The sequence below is a fragment of the Scheffersomyces coipomensis genome (assembly GCF_036884675.1).
Source record: "Scheffersomyces coipomensis strain NRRL Y-17651 chromosome Unknown DFJ63scaffold_4, whole genome shotgun sequence".
Classification (NCBI taxonomy): Eukaryota; Fungi; Ascomycota; class Pichiomycetes; order Serinales; family Debaryomycetaceae; genus Scheffersomyces; species Scheffersomyces coipomensis.
This window is the reverse complement of record NW_027042895.1, coordinates 1,048,201-1,068,720: the sequence shown is the minus strand read 5'-3', so window position 1 is coordinate 1,068,720 and position 20,520 is coordinate 1,048,201. Positions and strand designations below refer to the sequence as shown.

Here is a 20,520-nt window from a genome sequence, read left to right as displayed (position 1 = left end):
AACTTACACATCCACAACCACAATTAACTTGACACAAGAATAGAAATCAGATTGAAAAACATTATAGAATAAAGCTGCAATCCAAATTGATCAATACTGGATTCGGATACAAGTAATATATTGGCCGATTTAATTAAAGCTCACATATGGCAAAGTCTTGTTGAGCCATCCACTTTCTGTGGCCATTGGATAATTGAAATCGAAATCCTTCCAAGATAAAGCCATTGAATGAAATATACTTTTTTCACTTGGCAGGAACTCGTATTATGCATTTAGACAGTAAGATTAATAGTATTAAGATTAATTTGAAAGATTATTTAGTAAGATTAATAGTGTCCAAGAAAAATACGCAAGGTTCTGTTTAAACTTTTGACATCATTCGGACGTTTTAAATCAGATTATTTTCGAAGATTAATTTGATCCAATAATTCCACACAGTGATCACATGGATTCTTCAAAACGTCAATAACATATCTCAAAATTAATCGTTATATGTGTAGTTTTCTCTATACCAATGCTATATTGGTATTACCTTAAGAATAGAGCTGGGAACGAAAAAGTGTCTGATTTTTGGAAATGTCTGATTTCTTTTCAAAAAAAAAGAAATTTTTTGGTTATTTTGTCTTAAAAAATATTTCGCATTTTGTATTTGTATTTTGCAATATTATTGTTAAGGAAATTTCTAATTTTATTATCAAATCCCTCCCTCGCTCCCTGTAATCTTATTTCGATTTCTATTGATGCCACTTAATGCCATTCTTTGTATTATAATTAAAAGATGCATTTATATTTTTGGACTCTGCATTGAATGGCTCCAAATTCTACACGTTAATTTCCTTCTTGGGTTACAATTCGGGTTGCAGATGAATAAATTGATTTCGTTATCAAAAATATGGCTTGAAAATAATTAGATAACAAGGAATTGTAGGGATTTATCCTTGATTTTATTGCATATTTAAATCTTTGAGATCGCTCCTTTCAGTTTAGATTTGGCTTATTTCCTTTTCTCTTTGCTCTACAAACTGTATATCTATTTCCCTTTAATTAATAATCTTTTACTGGTGAGAGAAAGTTGAGAAACAAGATGTCAGACGAAAAGAGGGAAGCCCAAATTACTAGCATTACTAGTGTTGGAAGTCACTTCAACGAACTCGAAGATCATGAAATTGATTTAGCTGCTGTTACCTCACACCCAATTTCTATTGGTGATGTTGGTACTACATTAACTTCAGATCAGAAATGGTTTATCTTAAATAGATTGAATTTCCAAGGTTTGGAATCATTAGAAAACATTCCAATTCAAGCTAGTTTTATGATTGAAAAGGTTGAAAATTTATCAATCGAAGATTCTGTCACCATTATTAAAGAAGCAGTTATAGCTCATAGTAATGATATTAATTATCCATCAGATGATTATGAATATATTGTTGCATTAGACAAATATTCTGAAGATCATGTAACCACTGATGTTAAAGATAAGTTGAATGAGAATTTTGGCCCAAATAAGGAGAAGTTTGAAGGCTCTTCAACCGATAGCCCTGTCGCAGAACCTTCGAATAGAAAACTTGACTACCATGAAATCATTGATTGGGATTTACAAATTAGATTAGAAGCTGCTTTGATTGCTTACCATTCTCCTTATCCAGAAGTTAGAGCTGTTACTGATCCTTTTGATGATCCTTCAGTTCCAGTCGAAACTGTTAGAGTCTATATTGCTGGTATTATTTGGACTGCTGTTGGTGCGGTCATTAATCAACTTTTCGCTGAAAGACAACCTGGTATTAGTTTGGATGCGTCTGTTGTTCAAGTTTTGCTTTATCCTACAGGTCTTATTTTAGCTTACATCTTACCAAAGTGGAAATTCAAAGTTTTTGGTCAAACAATTGACTTGAATCCTGGACCATGGACTTCAAAAGAACAGTTTTTAGCTACATTGTTTTATTCCGTTTCAGGTAGTATCAGTTATGTATCTTATAATATTCATGTTCAAAGATTACCTTTCTTCTACGATAATCAATGGGCTGATTTCGGTTACCAAACCTTGTTAATCTTATCAAACAATTTCTTAGGTTTTGGTTTTGCTGGTGTTATGAGAAAGTTTGCTGTTTATCCAGTCGAAGCTTACTGGCCAACACTTTTGCCAACAGTTGCCTTAAATAGAGCTTTGATGGTTCCAGAAAAGAAAGAAAGAATTAATGGATGGATTATTTCCAAATATAGATTCTTCTTCTATGCTTTTGTTGGATCATTCCTTTACTTCTGGATTCCGGATTATTTATTTGCTGCTGTTTCAACTTTCAATTGGATGACTTGGATCAGCCCAAACAACTTCACACTTGCAATGGTTACTGGTTCATTTGGTGGTTTAGGTTTTAATCCAATTCCAACTTTTGATTGGAATTACTTAAATTTTAACTATGCTTTAACTATCCCATTCTATTCTCAAATGTCACAATACGTTGGTAGTATTATTACTTTCTTCTGTATTATTGGTGTTTACTGGACAAATTATAAATGGACAGCTTATTTACCAATTAACTCTTCTTCTTTATTTACCAATACTGGTGAAGTTTATGAAGTTACTGAAATTCTTAACAGTAAAAGTTTATTAGATCAAGCCAAATATGATGAATATGGTCCACCATTCTATTCTGCTGCTAACTTAGTTTTATACGGTGCTTTCTTCGCCCTTTATCCATTTGCCATGGTTTATGAAATTGGTTCAAGATACGAAAGTATGTATAGTGCCATGAAGTCATTCATCATGGGTCTTAAGAATTACAGAAAATCCACCTTTGAAGGTTTCAATGATCCTCACACCAGAATGATGACTGCTTATAAAGAAGTTCCAGATTGGGCTTTCCTTATTGTTTTGATCATTGCACTTGTTTTAGGTATCATTTGTGTTAAAGTCTATCCAGCCGAAACTCCAGTTTGGGGTCTTTTCTTCGCTCTTGGTATTAATTTTGTTTTCTTGATTCCAATCACTGCTGTCTACTCAAGAACTGGTTTCGGTTTCGGTCTTAACGTTTTAGTTGAATTAATCGTTGGTTACGCTCTTCCAGGTAATGGTTTAGCTTTGAACTTCATTAAAGCCTTTGGTTATAATATCGATGGTCAAGCTCAAAATTATATCACTGATCAAAAAATGGCTCATTATGTTAAAATTCCTCCAAGAGCCTTATTTAGATGTCAAATGTTATCTGTGTTCATTGCTTCATTTGTCCAATTAGGTATAATTAATTTCTGTATTGATCACATTAAAGACTATTGTGAACTTGATAACCGTCAAAAATTCACTTGTCCAAATTCAAGAGTTTTCTATTCTGCTTCTATTTTATGGGGTGTCGTTGGTCCAAAGAAGGTTTTCGATGGTTTATATCCAATCTTAAGATGGACTTTCTTGATGGGTTTCCTCCTTGCTATTCCTTGTCTTATCTTCAAGAGATATGGTCCAAAGAAGCTTACCAAATATTTCGAACCAACTATTGTTATTGGTGGTATGTTGATTTGGGCTCCTTACAATTTGTCATATATTACTGGTGGTGTTTATTTGTCTTTCCTCTTTATGTTCTACTTGAAGAAATACTACAGATCATGGTGGCAAAAGTACAACTATATTTTAACCAGTGGTTTGTCTGCTGGTCTTGCTTTCTCATCCATCATTATTTTCTTCGCTGTCGAATATAACAGTTATAATGTTTCATGGTGGGGTAACAATGTTCCATACGAAGGTATTGATGGTGGTTATGGTCAACAATCATTATTAAATCCACTCAATGCTACTGGTGGTTACTTCGGCCCAAGAGCTGGAGACTTCCCATGATTGGAATAATTTAGAATGTAGATCATCCTAAATACATTCAATCTATATTTTTTTTAGTGTTATTAATTGTTTACTTCTTTATAATAAATATGTAAAATTTCTTTTAAAAATCAGCCATTGCTGTTGGCTTTCAGTTGTTGTTTGTATATGATAATTGAAGCATTTGTAGTTCAATATTATTAATTGTTTCACGACAAATTATATGTTTATTTACTAAATAGATCAATACAAACCAGTAAAATAACATAACTAAAAGGATAATATCTATGGATAATGTCCTTGCCTAAGACCAAAATATCCATCAGGAGCGTCGACAGCAGCATCTAAAAGTGTTTGTTGACCCAACCCACCTTCTATACCACCCCAAACGACATCATTACCCCACCAAGAAATACTCCTGTCGTTATATTGTACGGCAAAGAAAATAATAATAGCACTAAAGGCAACACCTGCATCCATAGCACCAGATAAGACAAAATTATACTTTTCCCACCAGGATAAGAAATATTTCTTTAAGTAAAACATAAACGCAATTGATAAATAAAGACCACCGGTGTAATATGATAAGTTATAAGGAGCATAGATCAACATTCCACCAATAATCAAAGTAGGTTGGAAGTATTTTGTGATCCTCTTTGGACCGAATTTTTTAAAAGCAATACATGGGAAGGCAGCTAAGAAACCAATCAAGAAGCAATATTGTAAGACGGGATAAATACCATTGAAAACTTTCTTTGGACCAATAACACCCCATAAGATAGAGGCATTATAAAATACTGTAGAACTTGGACATGTAAACTTTTGTCTGTTTGTTGGTTCACAGTAATCTTTATTATTATTTATTTGGAAGTTAATGACACCTAATCCAATGAAAGAAGTAATAAACACTGAAATAAGCTGACAACGGAACATAGCTCTTGGAGGAATCTTAAGATAATGACCCATTTTTTGATCTGAAATATAGTTTTGAGCTTGACCATTAATGTTATAACCAAAGGCTTTAATGAAGTTCAAAGCTAAACCATTACCTGGAAGAGCATAACCAACAATTAATTCAACCAAAACGTTAAGACCAAATTGGAAACCGGTAGTAGAATAAATAGCAGTCAAAGGAATTAAAAAGCAGAAGTTAATAGCGGCAGCAAAGAAAATACCCCAAACTGGAGTCTCAGCTGGATATAATTTAACACATAGAATTGCAAAGATAATAGAGATAACTAACACAACAATGAATACCCAATCAGGTACTTCGCTATAACGTCTCATCATAGTAGTATGAGGATCATTAAATCCTTCATAAGTAGATCTTCTAAAGTTTTTCAAAGATTTACCTAAACCAGAAAGAGCTTTCCACATTGGTTTATAATTCATAAATACTTCATAGACAATAGCAAAAGGATAAATAGCAAAGAAAGATCCATAAAGTACTAAATTAGCAGCAGAATAATATGGTGGACCAACCACTTCATACTTTGCTTGATCAAACAAACTTCTTTCATTAACAATAGACTTAACAGAATAACGGGTACCACGTTGAGAGTATAATGATGATGTATTGATTGGAATATATGCTGACCAATTGTTGTTAGACCAAAAGAGACCAATAATTACAACGAAACCGATTAATGAACCAATGTATTGATTTACTTGTGAATAAAATGGATACACTAAAGCACCGTTGAAATTCAATATATTCCAATCAAATGTAGGAATTGGGTTCAAACCCAAACCGTAAATGGAGCCAGTGATAGCTGTTAAGTTGAAGTTATCTGGCAGAATCCAAGTCATCCAGTTAAAATACGAAAGAGCATTGAAAAGGTAAGTTGGAATCCAATTGTAAAAAAATGAGAATCCAAACACTGAGAAGAAGAAATAATATCTTGAGATGGTCCAGCCATTGATGTTCTCTTTTCTTTCTGGTTGCATCAAAGCTTTATTCAAAGCTAAAGTTGGTAAGATAGATGGCCAAATTGAGGTGATTGGATAAATTGCAAATTTCCTCATTATTCCAGCAAAACCAAAACCCAAGAAATTAGTCGAAAGCATTAATAAAATCTGATAGCCAAAGTCAGCCCATTGATTATTGTAAAATCTTTCCATTTTTTGAACATGAATATTGTAAGAAGCATAACTAACACCTCCAGAGACCGAGTAAAAGATAGTCGCTAAAATTTGCTCTTTGTGATTATATGGTCCAGGATTTAAATCAATGGTATACTTCCAAATTTTAACTTTATATTTCGGTAAGATTCTTTCCAATAATTTTCCTGAAGGGTAAAGGAATAATTGAACAACAGCACTACTTAACAGGATAGATGGTTGTCTTTCAGCAAAAAATTGATTAATGAAAGCTCCAATAGCAGTCCAAACAAGACCTAGAATGTAGACTCTAAAGGTTTCAACAGGTAAATTTGGATCATCATATGGATCAGTGACAGATCTAACTTCTGGATAAGGAGAATGGTAAGCAATCAAAGCAGCTTCTAATCTAACTTGTAAATTCCAATCAATGATTGAATAGTAGTTCCCGAACTCTAAATCAACGAATGATGCCGCAACTGGGGTACCATCATTGATTTTTTCACTACTACCAAATGATTTTTCTTCTTTAGAATTAAATTGAATTGCAATCTTCTCATGAATTGTATCAGTTTCTTCAAGATCATGAGGTGCTTGTTTTATTAAATCTTCAAGCAATTGCATATCTTGAGTAGGAATATTAACATCTTCCGAATGTAATGTAAGAGATTCCTTAAGAATTTGTAAAGACTCAGAGATACTAAGTCTTTCGATCTTTTCAATCATGAATGAAGCGCTAACTGGTAAATCATCTAATGATAATAAACCGTCAAAATTCAACCTTCTTAAAATAATTTGCTTTTGTGAATCACTAAGTGATTGACCAACTTCACCAATAGATAAAGCATTTGAAATAACTTGTTGTAAGTCTACTTCATGATCTTCAACATCCAATCTACTTCCTGTAGATCTAATACTAGTAAGTGTTTTAATATGTTTCTCTTCACTCATAGTGAAATTAATCCTTGGAAGGCTAATAGTGCAAAATCTTCTTCTTAATAGCTTTCAATTTCAGGTTATTTTAGTTTTCTTTTATATTAATCAACCCATAAACAAAATCAAAAGTTGAAAAGTATATTTTGCTAGAAAAATAAATTTCATACCACCAATAAACCATCATAAAATGTCCATTAAATCAAAAGGCACCGTTGAATGGAACCACAGGAAAGAGGGCATTGAAGATTGGATAATAATCAGTCATGATAAGACATCCAAATCAGACGGGACAAGAAATTGTACCATATCAAAAAACTGTGTTTTGTTCTTTGAGGTAACAAGAAATAAACTAAGGTTGAAAATTGAAGATACGACTGCCTTTGAAAACATTGGAATATAATTATGCAAAGTTCCAAGAAAAACTTCTGGAACCAAGACAAAAGTTTTGCAATCAAAGGTAACCTTAAGTCAAAAAATATAAACGAGCTTGGGCCTGCACATAAATTCGCAACCAAAACTAGATACCATTCCGTTCAAGTTTGTGTAAATCTAGGTTGAACTGTTTAATTTGAAACTAATTTTGAAGTTCGCAATGAATCTTAAATACATGCCTCCACTGTAACCTGTCTTTGGTATTCGGCAAGAGGTACATGTTTTTGGGGGGAGTGATACTCTGCTTAATTCACAACCAGTGCACCACAATTTACCTAACTACCGAAAAAAAGCAGACAAAATTTCAATTATTTTTAATCCTCATGAAGGTACGGCACTGGAAAAATAAGGTTTTGTCAAATTTTATTTTATTTTATGCAAAATTGTGAAATTTCCCGTTTTGTCAAGAAATCGCATTGTGGAGTTCCTTCAGACAAGAAAAATATGACAAAAATTGATAAGAACTTTAAATTAAATTGAACTCCAATTATATATATATTTCAACACCAATGGTAAATCTTGGCTATTTATAAAATGGCTTCCGGGAAGTTGTCCAACCTTTTTTAGATTTTTGTTTTTTTTATTAATATTAAACTACAATCAAAAGACATAATGTTACCAATCCATAGTGCGGCAATCTTTGCGATCTTCTATATGTAAGATATCCATAAACAACACATAGTATTGCATATTCTTAGCTAATCACAGTGTTGGTCTTTCACATATAAGAGCCTTATTGATCAATGAATTACAATAGAATAAAAGAACCTACCAAGACTAATCCTATCCCGTCGAAGACCCCAACTAGTCAGTGCAAAGGTACTACCTTTCTAATCGCAACTTTCAAATTAATGCTTGGCAGGAATCAACATTATTGATAACTACTCAATCACTAATTTGTAATCTATTTTTAAATATTCAACGCCTGGCTTCTTTCTTATAACTTTCAAATAATGTCATATATTGAAGTGTAATACATATTTAGGATGCTACAAGGCATTAAAAAACAAGTGGAAACATCTGGACCTGTTCCGCAACAGAATGACTGATAATTAAGGGAAATGACCAATTCTTGGACCAAAATAGCCATCTGGAGCATGAGCAGTAGCATTAAGTAAAGATTGTTGACCCGAACCTCCTTCTATACCTCCATATGAAACAATATTTCCCCACCAGTTAAGCTCTACAGTCTTATAGTCGACTGCGAAAAAGATTATTATGGAAGAAAATGCGAGTCCAGACAGTAATCCACAACTTAAAATATAGTTATACTTCTTCCACCACGATTCATATCTTTCCTTTATGAATTTCATAAAAATTATCGAAAGATATAAACTTCCCGTGTAGTATGATAAATTATAAGGAGCATACAGTAATACTCCACCGATAATAATGGTTGGCTCAAAATATTTTGTGAATCCTCTTGGAGCATATTTCTTGATGAAAATACATGGAATTGCCATCAAAAATCCAGCCAAAAAGCAATACTTCAAGACAGGATATAAACCACCAAATACTCTCTTGGGTCCAATAACACCCCATAAAACCGATGCTGTATAAAATGTAGAAGTCCCAGGACATGTGAACTTTTGTTTGTTAAATGGTTGACAATAGTCTTTTATGCTGTCTATGGTGAAGTTGATAACGCCATAACTAATAAACGATTGAATCAAAACAGCTAACATTTGACATCTAAATAAAGCTCTTGGCGGAATTTTAACATAATGAGCCATTTTTTGATCTGAAATATAATTATCCGCTTGACCTCCAATATTATAACCAAAAGCTTTGATATAATTTAAAGCTAAACCATTACCTGGAATTGCGTAACCAACAATCAATTCAACTAAGACATTAAGACCAAAACTGAAACCAGTTCTTGAAGCAATAGCTGCAATTGGGATCAAGAAAACAACATTAATACCAAGAGAGAAGAAAAGACCCCAAACAGGAGTATCTGTTGGATAAGCTTTAATACATATTATTCCAAACACTAAAGATATAACCAATACAACCAAGAAGACCCAATCTGGCACCTCTTTATACACTGACATCATCTTACTATGTGGATCATGGAATGATTCAAAATTCGATCTTTTATAATTCTTGACACCAATAGCAAAATCCTTAAGTGTATTCCACATAGATCTGTATTGAAGGGAACATTCATAAACAATAGCGAAAGGATAAAGGGCAAAGAATGCTCCATAAACAACTAAATTAGCAGCTGTGTAAAATGGAGGCCCATATGCCTCATATTTTTCTTTATCCAAAAGACCCTTGTCATTGAGAATATGAGTAACCAAATATGGTTCACCAGTATTTGTAAATGGACGATTATTGTTTATTGGCAAATAAGCTGTCCAATAATGGTTTGTCCAATATACGGCAACAATACATACAAACCCGATTATCATTCCAATATAGTTACAAATCTGATTGTAGAATGGAAAAATTAAAGGAGAATTTCCAGATAAAATATTCCAGTCAAACGATGGAATTGGGTTCAACCCTAAACCATAATTGGTTCCTGTTATTGCTGCCAAATTAAAATTATTGGGACGAATCCAAGTCATCCAGTTAAATGTTTGAAGTGCATTAAATAGAAAGTCGGGAATCCAATAATAAACAAAGGACACTCCAAAACAAATAAAGAAAAATTTATATTTTGAAATTGTCCATCCATTTATATTTTCTTTTCTTTCACGTTGCATCAATGCTTTATTCAAAGCTATGGTTGGCAAAATAGTTGGCCATACAGCATGTATAGGGTAAACCACAAATTTTCTTAAAATACCAGCCAAACCAAATCCAAGAAAATTACTCGAAAGAATTAACAAAATTTGATATCCAGCGGGAGAACCGGTGTTATAAAACATTTCAATCTTTTGAACGTTGATATTATCTGTTACGTAAGTACCAACAGTGGTCACGGAGAAGAATAAAGTTGCAAGCATTTGCTCCTTGTGAGTCCATGGCCCTGGATTAAGATCAATATTAAACTTCCAGATTTTGAACTTCCACTTTGGAAGGATGTACAGTAAGAATGTACCGGTGGGATAAAGGAATACTTGCACAACTGATGATGAAAGTCCGATATTTGGTTGTCTTTCAATGAAAAATTGATTAATGAAACAACCAATTCCAGTCCAAATGATACCAGCGATGTACATTCTAACTGTTTCCACAGGAATTGAAGGATCATCATAAGGATCAGTAACAGCCCTTACTTCTGGATATGGAGAATGGTAAGCAATCAAAGCAGCTTCTAACCTAACTTGTAAGTTCCAATCCACCACTTTATGATAATCAGAATCATATACATCCTCGTTTATTAAGTCAGTGATAGATTCAGAAGAAGATGATTGAAGTTTTTTCTCTTTCAAACTATAATTTAAATTTTCCTTTACCGTAAGATCTTGATGAGAACCTGCTTCATTGATTAAGTCATGTAGTAAATCCATGTCAGCTGTTGGAATATTGATATCATCTTTGTGAACAACCACCAATTCTTGTAAGATTTCTAAAGATTCTGGAATGCTTATATTCTCAATCTTTTCAAACATAAAAGTTGCCTGAATAGGAAGGTCTTCCAATGAAATCAAACCATCAAAGTTGAGCCTTTTTAAGATAAACATCTTTTGATCAGAAGTTAACGAAGTACCTACATCACCAATAGAGATAGGATTTGAAGCCACTGCATGTAAATCAATTTCGTGATCTTCCACATCCAAATGATTTGTGCTAGTAATACTAGTAACAGCACCTAAGTTCTTGTCTGATGACATGTTGAGTTACTTTGGGAATATACTTTCCTTCAATTTGTTGGAAGGGAGAATTTGTTGCTGTTTAAGTACTTTTCAAATGATGGAGTAAATATGCCAAAGTTGTTATCTACAAGAGACCTTTTTCGAATGATAAAAATGGGGAAGATGTAGCCATTCCACACTTTTAAACTTTAAGATATGACAATCAACACTAATGTGACAAATCCAATCGAGTGAAAGGCAAATATACACTCTCTTGATAGTGTGACCGATTAGGTATTTTAAAAATTTGTGTAACAAATTAGCTTTATGAAAGAGTCACAGGCTCTTAAGGTAATGTAACTTAAGTTATCTTTAAACAAACTCATTAGAATTTGTTCCGGGACACCTGAAGTAATTCAGATCATTAGGTTTTAAGGATGTTCATAAGAATGTTAACCTTTTTGACAGCTTAGATGAAGCATTAAGTTGATATCAAAGTGAAAGAACTCACTCTAACTCGCACAATATTACCTCTTTTTGCAACTCAAAACCCTTAACTCGTGATGCTAAAAATAGATCGCAATTTCCCACATCAATTTTTTTTGACTTTTTAGGGTTTGTTGCGTTCCATTTTGTTCTATTCTTTAAAACCTTATTCTATTGCAGTTAGTGGCGATATTGGTTTGATGCCGTACATGTGTGTGTAAATAAATCCAGTCAAGAATGGAGACATTGGATTGTCGCCTTTTTTTAAGGCAAGTGACTGTTTCACCGACAGTTATCAAGTTAATGTGGACAATCGAAGATTTTGTATTTCAAATTTGGCATATCACAAGAATTGAAGAATAATTTTTAGTCGTTCCTTAGTTCCATCTATCTATTTACATCTAGCCGTAAGGAACAAGTTTCATTTTGCGCAATTATATTTTTGTTTTTGTGGAGAAACTAATGGCCGATCATTAATTTTAATGAAATTTAAAAAATATACTTGAATTATATCATTATTTTCTACGGGCAACGAACTGCAAAATTTTACATTAAATAGTTAAAGCAATATATTTCAAGTGTTATCTAAATTTAACTACCAATCATCGCCCCACCCATTTTCATCTTCTTCAACTTGAAGGTTAAGTTTTATAGGTGCGGCGGGTTTCTTAGATTGAGAGCCTAATTTTAAACTTGAAGTCTTTCTTGTTGAAGTTGTAGTCGCCGTTCTTATGGTGTTACTTTTTATTGCCGGTTTTCTATTTGTTACGGATTCAGACAAACTTAAGGTTTTGAGAGTATTTTTCACAACTGGAACAGGATCATCTTCCACTTCGTCAACCGCACCCCAACCATCATCCTCAAATTCGTCATCTCCTCCATCAATCCACGAGTCCATTTGAACAGACGGCTTTGTTATATGCTCCGTGGGAGTAACTACTCTTGTCAAATCCGGAGTAGATAAGTTGAAGTCATTATTTAACTGACCCCCAACCTCTGTATTGGCTACCAACCTATTCACAACTCCCCATCCAAATGACGAAAATGAAACTGTATCATTAGAACCATCCACGCTATTGGTTACCCCATTTGGTTTATCAACAGTAGAAGCCACATTAGTGGAAGGAGGAACCGTGGACGCAAATTTTCTAAAGAATTCAGCTTCTTCATCATTTTCATTTTCTTCAATATCAGGTAAAGAATTTGAATGAGTTTCAACAGAATCTAAGTATAACTTGAATATTCTTCTAGCTTCATTACGTACTTTTGTAGATTTCTTATCCATTAATGATATAGCTAACTGACCCAAAATCTTTGAACAAATTTCATCCAAGGAAAACTCACCAATCAAACTTTCGAACCCAGATAAAGCAGTCATTTTGCAAGGTGTGAAAGAATCTCTTAATGATTTTGATAATGCAGTTATTATAACACTATTTTTCGAAGTTTTATAAATTTTGGTTGATATTTTGATAATCAAAATTAAAGTATTGACTCTAATTGAAGGCTTTGGATCCATTTGGGACTTAGCTAAAACTTTCAACAACTCTTGATTTACTTGCTTGACGGACACTTTATCAATAATAATCGTAATTGATTTTAAAGTTGTTTCCCTTATCATAAAGTTTGTATCTTGGAAGCCATTAATAAGATTAACGAATATCCTCAGTTGTACTTCACTTTCAGTTAGAAACTGTTCAAAGTTTGGTAAATGATTCAACAAAGCCAATCTAATAGATCTATCAGCAAGACCAAATGACTCAAAGATAATTGGTTTAATCAATTTGTTAAATTGATCTTGAGGTAATTTGACTCCAAATTTTAGTATAAAATTTAATAGAATAGATTGAGATTCTTGTCTTTGTTGTATAATGCTAGGTTCATTTGGAGTGGTAGATTTGTTTCTGGAAATGGTATTATATTGATTGATTAATTCTGGTAATAATTTATAATCCAATATACCTGGTGGGAAGAAATAATCTTCACTTTGATCACTGAACAAAGTACCTAATTCATATTTAAAGAATTCAAACTTTTGTTGATCATCTTGAAATTTTAATTCCTCTAATTGTTTATTGAATGTTATTAACTTATTTTGTTCAAAATTCGATTCTTCTAATTCTAAGAACTTTTCAACTGTAATTCTTAACCCTAATTTTGGATTGATTAACTTCTTGAAAGAGTTTCTGAACTTGCCAATAACAGATGATTCATTAATACCTTCGTTATATGTTGGATCAAAAGAATTAAAATCCTTGGTTGATAAAATATGATATAAAAAGATACCAAACTTATAAGAATCAAATTTGGTAGGAAAACTTCTGATTGCTTCTACCCCACTATCAGCCACATCAGATGGCAAGAAGTAATTAAATCCTGGCAAACGACTTGATAATCTATATATGGGTTGATCAGGATCTGATTGTAGATTAGTCAAAACTTCAAACCCAAATAATTTCCAATCCCCTTGTTGATTTACATAGACTGAATTTAACAAATTCACATTCCCATGCAAACTTGTACATGATTGATTTATAAACTTCAAGCTTTGAGCAATATTATACAAACCGTATAGTCTAACATCCTGAGTGATATCTTGATTAATTTGGGTTAAATAAGTTAATAATGGTACAATTGGTTCAGTAATAATATACAAATAATTATCATTTTCAATGAATTCGACAGTTGAAATCACACCCGGAAATCTGATCAACTTCAACTTCTTAAAAGCATTACGAGCTAACAGATCGTAACCCAGCTGAAGGTTTCTAGCATCAGTTAAATTGAATTCAAATATTGATACTGGGGAGTTATCAGTCTTTGGATTGGATCCATTATAAATAGTCCAAATTGAATTCTGATCAACCACTCCGTTACCACCAACTGGATCAACTATCTTATCCTTCAATGTGTAAGGGATTGAGTTCCCTGTCAACGAGTTTAATGTCTTTGTTAAGAAGTTCATTGTAGACAACTTGTCCTTTGAATAGATACTGATTGGGATTTCGATTTATTTTTATTTTTATCTTCTGTTTATTTTGATTTACACGCGAACAAAGTTTTTATGTTTAAAATTTTTATATTGAAATAAGAATTTTGAATTTAATGAGACCTAAAAGAATAGAAATGAAATATTTACCATAAAATGAATACAATACAGAGCTAGAAGATTGATTCCAATCAACTGCAAAGGGGAATACATAAAAAAGACGATGAAAAAAAGAAACAACATATAAGAAAGGATAAGTAAATATAACATAAGAAACCAAACTAGAAATATATATGTATAGATGTAGAAGTAATAATAAGAGACAAGAAGAGAAATGATTTAGAAGTAATTTGTAACAGTACAGGCCTGTGGAATGGCAACTTAAGTAGTATAGAAACATGATGGCGTTTGTTTATGAACCTGAATTGAAAAGAAAATTTTGTTTTGATAATGATAATGATAATGATAATGGAATATGTCGGCATTTAATTTCTATAACCATTAATGGATCCTGCTAATTGATTACTCATGAAATCCATTGATTGCTGATTAGGAAATTGAGCTTGAGAATGATTGGCATTGGAAGGTTGCATGATCTGACGGGGTAAAGTTTGTTGAAGATGTTGTTGCAGTTGCAGTTGTTGAGGTGATTGAGGTTGTAATCTAAATTGATTCATATTAGATGGACTGGTTGAACTCCCGATATAAGCTGAATTTGAGTTTGAAGTAGGTGCATTGGAATCATCCGGAGATGAACCTGAATCATTAGAAGATTGCTTTTGCTTCCCTCTACCTCTAATACCCTTATTTGAATTTTTATATAAATCTTTAAAGTATAATAATAATTCACGTTCTTCATTTGGTAACAGATTCACAGCTGGTCCACTTAATTGAGCTAATTTTTGAGTTAACATATTCAAAGTATTTAAATGGAATCTATTTTGATGAGATTTCAAATTACCTAATTGAGTAAATGATTTATCACAATTATCCAATTTACATTCAAATGGTTTTAATTTTTCATGAGTTAACTTATGAGCAGCCAAATTACCTTTACGATTAAATGATCTATCACAAATATCACAAGGGAATGGCTTTTCTCCAGTATGTAATCTTAAATGAGTTCTTAAATTACCTCCTTGAGTAAACTTTTTATGACAATAACTACATTCAAATGGTTTATATCCAATATGAGATCTAATGTGAACATCTAAATGAGTTGATTGAGTAAATGTCTTGAAACAATGAGGACATTGTTGAGTCTTATGTTTTCTTCTCTTACCACCATGTTTAGGATTACCATTTTCATCAAGTTCATCATCATCATCACCATTTTCATCATCATCATCATCTTCAAAATCACTAATTGATCTCTTGGTAGGTTTATCAACACCTCCAACAAGATTAACAGGACGTGGTAAAACACTAGTATCTTTACCAGATTTATCAGTTGAAAAATTAGGAGAACCTAAAATACTACCATCGGGAGCTTGTTGAATTTGATTAGTTATACCTTTATCACGGGCTTGTATAACAAGCATCAATTGATCAATTTTTGTTGCACCAACTAATGGACGACCATCTTCCGATTTAACATATTGTTGAGCTGTTACCAAAGTTTCATTAGTTTTACTTGGAGTAGGAACAATTGATTGGTCAATATTAGCTTCATTCTTTTGACGTGATTTTCTTGTTTGAGATGGTTTTCTAGCTTGTTTTGCTTTCGTTTGTTTAGCTGGTTTGGATGGCTTTTGTTGTTGCTGTTGTTGAGGTTGTGATGGTTGCTGTTGTTGGAAACTAGTTGGTGATAAAAATTGTTGATGGTATGCAATTTGTTGAGGAGATGAAAAATAATTAGCCAGAGGTTGAGTTGGAGCTGGAGGTGGTTGATTTCTAATAGTTGCGTTAGGAGGTAAAGATTGGAATTGATTTGGAGATGCATAATTTGGATTATAGTATTGATTTTGATTTTGAGTTGGAATTTGATAATTATCAAACATTCTTTGCGGTGCCATTGGTTGAGGTAACGGTTGAGGTTGTTGTTGAGAATTATACATTGAAGGATGAGATTGAGTTCCAGGTGGTGGACGTTGTTGATAATTTCCGTATTGTTGTTGTTGTTGAAGTCTAGAATTATAGCTTGAAGGACTTGTCTTTGGAGATTGAGGTTCATCATTATATTTACCAGAAGCTCTTGAAGACATGGATGAAGTTGGAGATAAATGATCTTTATCAGGGACTGATAATTTGTTACTATTATTAGTTGAATTACCTGCTGAACTCGAAGGAGAATTCTTCTTCTTAGTATTTTTCGACTTTTTAGAATTATCATTCAATTTCAGATCAGTTTGATTTGGAGCAGGTGCTAATGGATCAGATGCAGATTGATTATTATTATTATGATTTGTAGATGATGATTGATCTTTGGAAAAGATATCTTCTCTTAACTTGGTATTAGTACCTAAAGGATTGACGGTTGGAAGAGTATTAGTGGTATTATTTGAATTATTCTTTTTATCTAATTCTGTACTTGGAATTCTTTGATTTCTAAAAGTTTGCAGATCATTAACAAATTTCAATATAGAATCTCTTCTTTGACCATTTATTCCACTTAAATCAATACTACCATTTGATATCATTCCCGCTATAAAATCACCCAAACTACCATTAAATCCACTAATAGATCCATTATTTGGTACACCAACTATACTATTTTGATTTGAGAAATTATTATTATTGTTATTATCATTCCACATGGATAAATCTATAGAACCAAACTTTGATCTAGTACCACTTGGAGTTCCACCTGATATACTTGATTTTGAATCGGGTTGTTGTTGTTGTTGCCATGACATTAAATTACCTAAACTTTCTTTATTGATCAAATTTTCCAAATCTTCAATCGAGAATGGTTCTTGCATACCTTGTTGGGATAAAGATGGAAATATAGATAATTGTCTTGGTCTTGGACCGCCAGCGGTATTATTGGAGTTATTATTATTATTATTATTGTTATTTGATGAATTTAATTTTCCATTATTGGATTGTTCACTTATGGAGTTTCCTGCTGAATTAGGTAATTGGATTAATGATGAAAATATACTGTTTGATCTTGAAGAAAATGAATTACTAGCATTATTTGCTGAAGATCCGGAATTATTGTTACTATTATTATTATTATCGTAATTATCGCTAGTATTAGTCAGTCTTAGTTGAGAATTGATGGGTGGTGGTAAGAAAATACTATCACCTCTTGGTCTTATAACAGGAATCAGTTGTTGTTGCTGTTGTTGTTGAGCTTGCTGTTGAGCTTGTTGTTGGAGTTGTTGATATTGCTGTTGTTGTTGAAATTGATGAAGTTGTTGTTGTTGTTGTTGTTGTTGCTGCTGATTAAACGATGATGGAGGCAATGAATCTCTGAAATAACTCGAATAAGAGTTATTACTATTACTATTATTAGTATTTGATTGATTCTGATTATTTACCATGGTTAAATTTTCTTTATTGGTGGTATAACTTGAACGATTGGCGTTTGAAGGATAATTATTTAATAAAGCACTTATGGAATCTTGTCTACCAGGATTGAATAAGAAACTTGATTGAGATAGATTATTTCTTGAAGTTGAAAGAGGATCTTCTGAAGATGAAGATGATGATATGTTATTATTATTATTAGAATTATTGTTATTACTGTTACCAATACTTGGGATAGAACTTGATGAAGTTGGACCTGAAGTTGATGATGGCGAAGTAGATGTTTGCGGTGGATTTAATCGTGAGGTTGAAGATATAGCCGACTTTCCTATCATTTGATATGATTAATGGATAAATGAATATATTCAATAAGATTAGAAATCAGATGGAGTTATTCGGGGAAAATGATGAGAACGAACCAATTGATTGATTGATTGATTGATTGATTGATTGATGAATGGATTGATCGAACTGACGATGATAGATAATCAATCAAGGTATTAATTATAATAAAATTTCTTTTTGTACAATAGACACAAACCACACAAACACAGATACTCTCAAACTCACACAATATAAATAGCTATCAAACAAAGTATGTAGAACCTATTTTTTTTTTCAAAACACGATTGGTTAGTTTAATTTCTTTTAAACAACAACTAGATAATAATGATGATGCTTAAAAAAAATATTAAACTTTGTTTAAAGTGATTGATTATTTGATTTTAAGGCTGATGGAGGGAGGAGGAGGGGAGAGCGGTGTTTTGGTAGTGAGGATTGAGATTCAGATTGACTGAGCAAGGATTGAATTACTCGTTTGATTGATGGATTGGTTAACAGGATGAATCAATGTTGATGATGGATGGATTGAATGATATAACTGATTTTATCCTTATAATGGATATGGTTGACACTTTGTTATTATTCTTTACTCTGTTGACAAAACTAAAAGATGTGACAGACAGGGATTATGGGAAGGAGGTCGTGTCCAGATGTTCAGAAACTTGTTTTGGTGTATAAATAATAGTTAAGAAAATCTCAGGAGATTATGTCATTCATAAAAAAAAGTAACACAACAATTAAAATAGCCTTTGAACCTAGAACTTTTAGTATGATGTTGGAGTAGTAGTAGATATTAATGAAGTATTTTTATTGAACCCTTTGAATATGAATAAGTTTTGATAAGGTTTTGAAAATGATATAATTAAAGTTGATTTTGAATATTGTTGTATTCAAAAAGAAACTACACTTAAAAAGAAACTATAACGCCTTTTATTCAAAAGAAATTCATAGATTGACAATTTGATCTATATATATAGAAACTAAAACTATCTCATCATTAAAAATGGATTACCATGTATCAATTATGATTCATATGACTTAATACAGTTACGATTTATTTATCATCATCACATTATTTTTAAATTTACACTCTGAGCTCATTCCCCTTTTATTTTTCTTAGCCTTACTTGAACGGGAAACTAATTAGGAATGATTTACAATCTAATCAAACATAATAATATTAATAATAATAATAATAACAACATCATCATCATCATTATTATTGGTGTAACAGGAGTAAGTCATCCCATAACATAACTTGAATGGTGGTGGTTAACTCCATTTTAACTATATATGAAGTTTCAACTTTGTTTACCATTATGTGACTGCATATACGTCATAGAATGTAGCAATAAATCGTAATTATATATAGAGGGATATGATTATTAATAGATAGATAATGGCTAGAGCCGGGATTAATTAATTGATGTTAGATATATATTGTTTGGTATAGTATATATAGATTGATATAAGGAAATGATATTTTATGTTATACCATCAATCAAGTCTATCTCTTCCATTTCCCTTGTACTCCGATCCATTTCACTCCGAATTCTCTTTTTTTTTTTTTATGTTTTTTTGACGGGCTCTCACCCATTTCGTTCACTCACTGACAAACTCAGACTTTGTGGATGACAAGGAAGGAAAGAATAAGAAAAGAATCTGTTTGTTAATTTGGTTTGCCGGTGGCGGATTACTGTATAGTCTATATCTATAACAAATTTTATTCTTCTTCTATTTACGTAACTTAAATCAATCATCTATTATATCAAATTACGTTAAACACACAAATAATCAGTCATGTTTACATAATTCTTTAATTAACTATTATGTCTATGACTATATACCATGTACTTACTAAACCTGCAGGTCTATACTATTTAGATTGACAGCAACTTTCATAACATATCATAACTTAATAAAAAAGAATGATCCAACTTTTGAAAATGAAGTCACCTGATAGTTGGTTGCTTGGGGTGATTTTATTTACCCATACAGTTTTGAGAGTCGTGCAAGAAATCAATTATTTGCGACAAAACATTTTCGACAAAACAGAAATAATTACTATTATAATAATGGCAATTACTTTACGTTCATAAATATTTATTACTATTAATATACACGCTATATATTCTTTCACTAATAATTAACTTGTTTCCGAAAATCACTACAATTATCCTCTTGAGCCAGTATTAAGTTTCTATAGG

The 20,520-nt window shown here is 32.1% G+C and overlaps 5 protein-coding genes across 5 annotated transcripts; 1 reads left to right on the top strand and 4 right to left on the bottom strand. All coding sequences in view use genetic code 12, as the record gives it.

Moving 5' to 3' along the window:
- Window positions 1-1,084: 1,084 nt before the first annotated feature.
- Window positions 1,085-3,826, top strand: DFJ63DRAFT_287593 (OPT oligopeptide transporter protein-domain-containing protein; the record flags this gene model as incomplete). Its single annotated transcript, XM_064905074.1, has 1 exon — window positions 1,085-3,826. One exon carries the CDS (start codon window positions 1,085-1,087, stop codon window positions 3,824-3,826), a length of 2,742 nt encoding a protein of 913 aa, XP_064761807.1.
- A 264-nt stretch (window positions 3,827-4,090) lies between these two features.
- On the bottom strand, window positions 4,091-6,856 carry DFJ63DRAFT_287115 (OPT oligopeptide transporter protein-domain-containing protein; the record flags this gene model as incomplete). Its single annotated transcript, XM_064905036.1, has 1 exon — window positions 4,091-6,856. The coding sequence occupies one exon, from the start codon at window positions 6,854-6,856 to the stop codon at window positions 4,091-4,093; it is 2,766 nt and encodes a 921-aa protein (XP_064761806.1).
- A 1,469-nt stretch (window positions 6,857-8,325) lies between these two features.
- Window positions 8,326-11,061, bottom strand: DFJ63DRAFT_335779 (OPT oligopeptide transporter protein-domain-containing protein; the record flags this gene model as incomplete). The annotated part of the gene is made up of 1 exon (XM_064908265.1): window positions 8,326-11,061. The coding sequence occupies one exon, from the start codon at window positions 11,059-11,061 to the stop codon at window positions 8,326-8,328; it is 2,736 nt and encodes a 911-aa protein (XP_064761805.1).
- A 1,042-nt stretch (window positions 11,062-12,103) lies between these two features.
- On the bottom strand, window positions 12,104-14,473 carry CEX1 (Cex1p; the record flags this gene model as incomplete). Its single annotated transcript, XM_064905093.1, has 1 exon — window positions 12,104-14,473. The coding sequence occupies one exon, from the start codon at window positions 14,471-14,473 to the stop codon at window positions 12,104-12,106; it is 2,370 nt and encodes a 789-aa protein (XP_064761804.1).
- Window positions 14,474-14,969: 496 nt separating this feature from the next.
- On the bottom strand, window positions 14,970-18,230 carry DFJ63DRAFT_319278 (uncharacterized protein). The gene has a single exon (XM_064907041.1). It carries the CDS (start codon window positions 17,983-17,985, stop codon window positions 14,983-14,985), a length of 3,003 nt encoding a protein of 1,000 aa, XP_064761803.1. The 5' UTR covers window positions 17,986-18,230; the 3' UTR covers window positions 14,970-14,982.
- Between the last annotated feature and the right edge of the window lie 2,290 nt (window positions 18,231-20,520).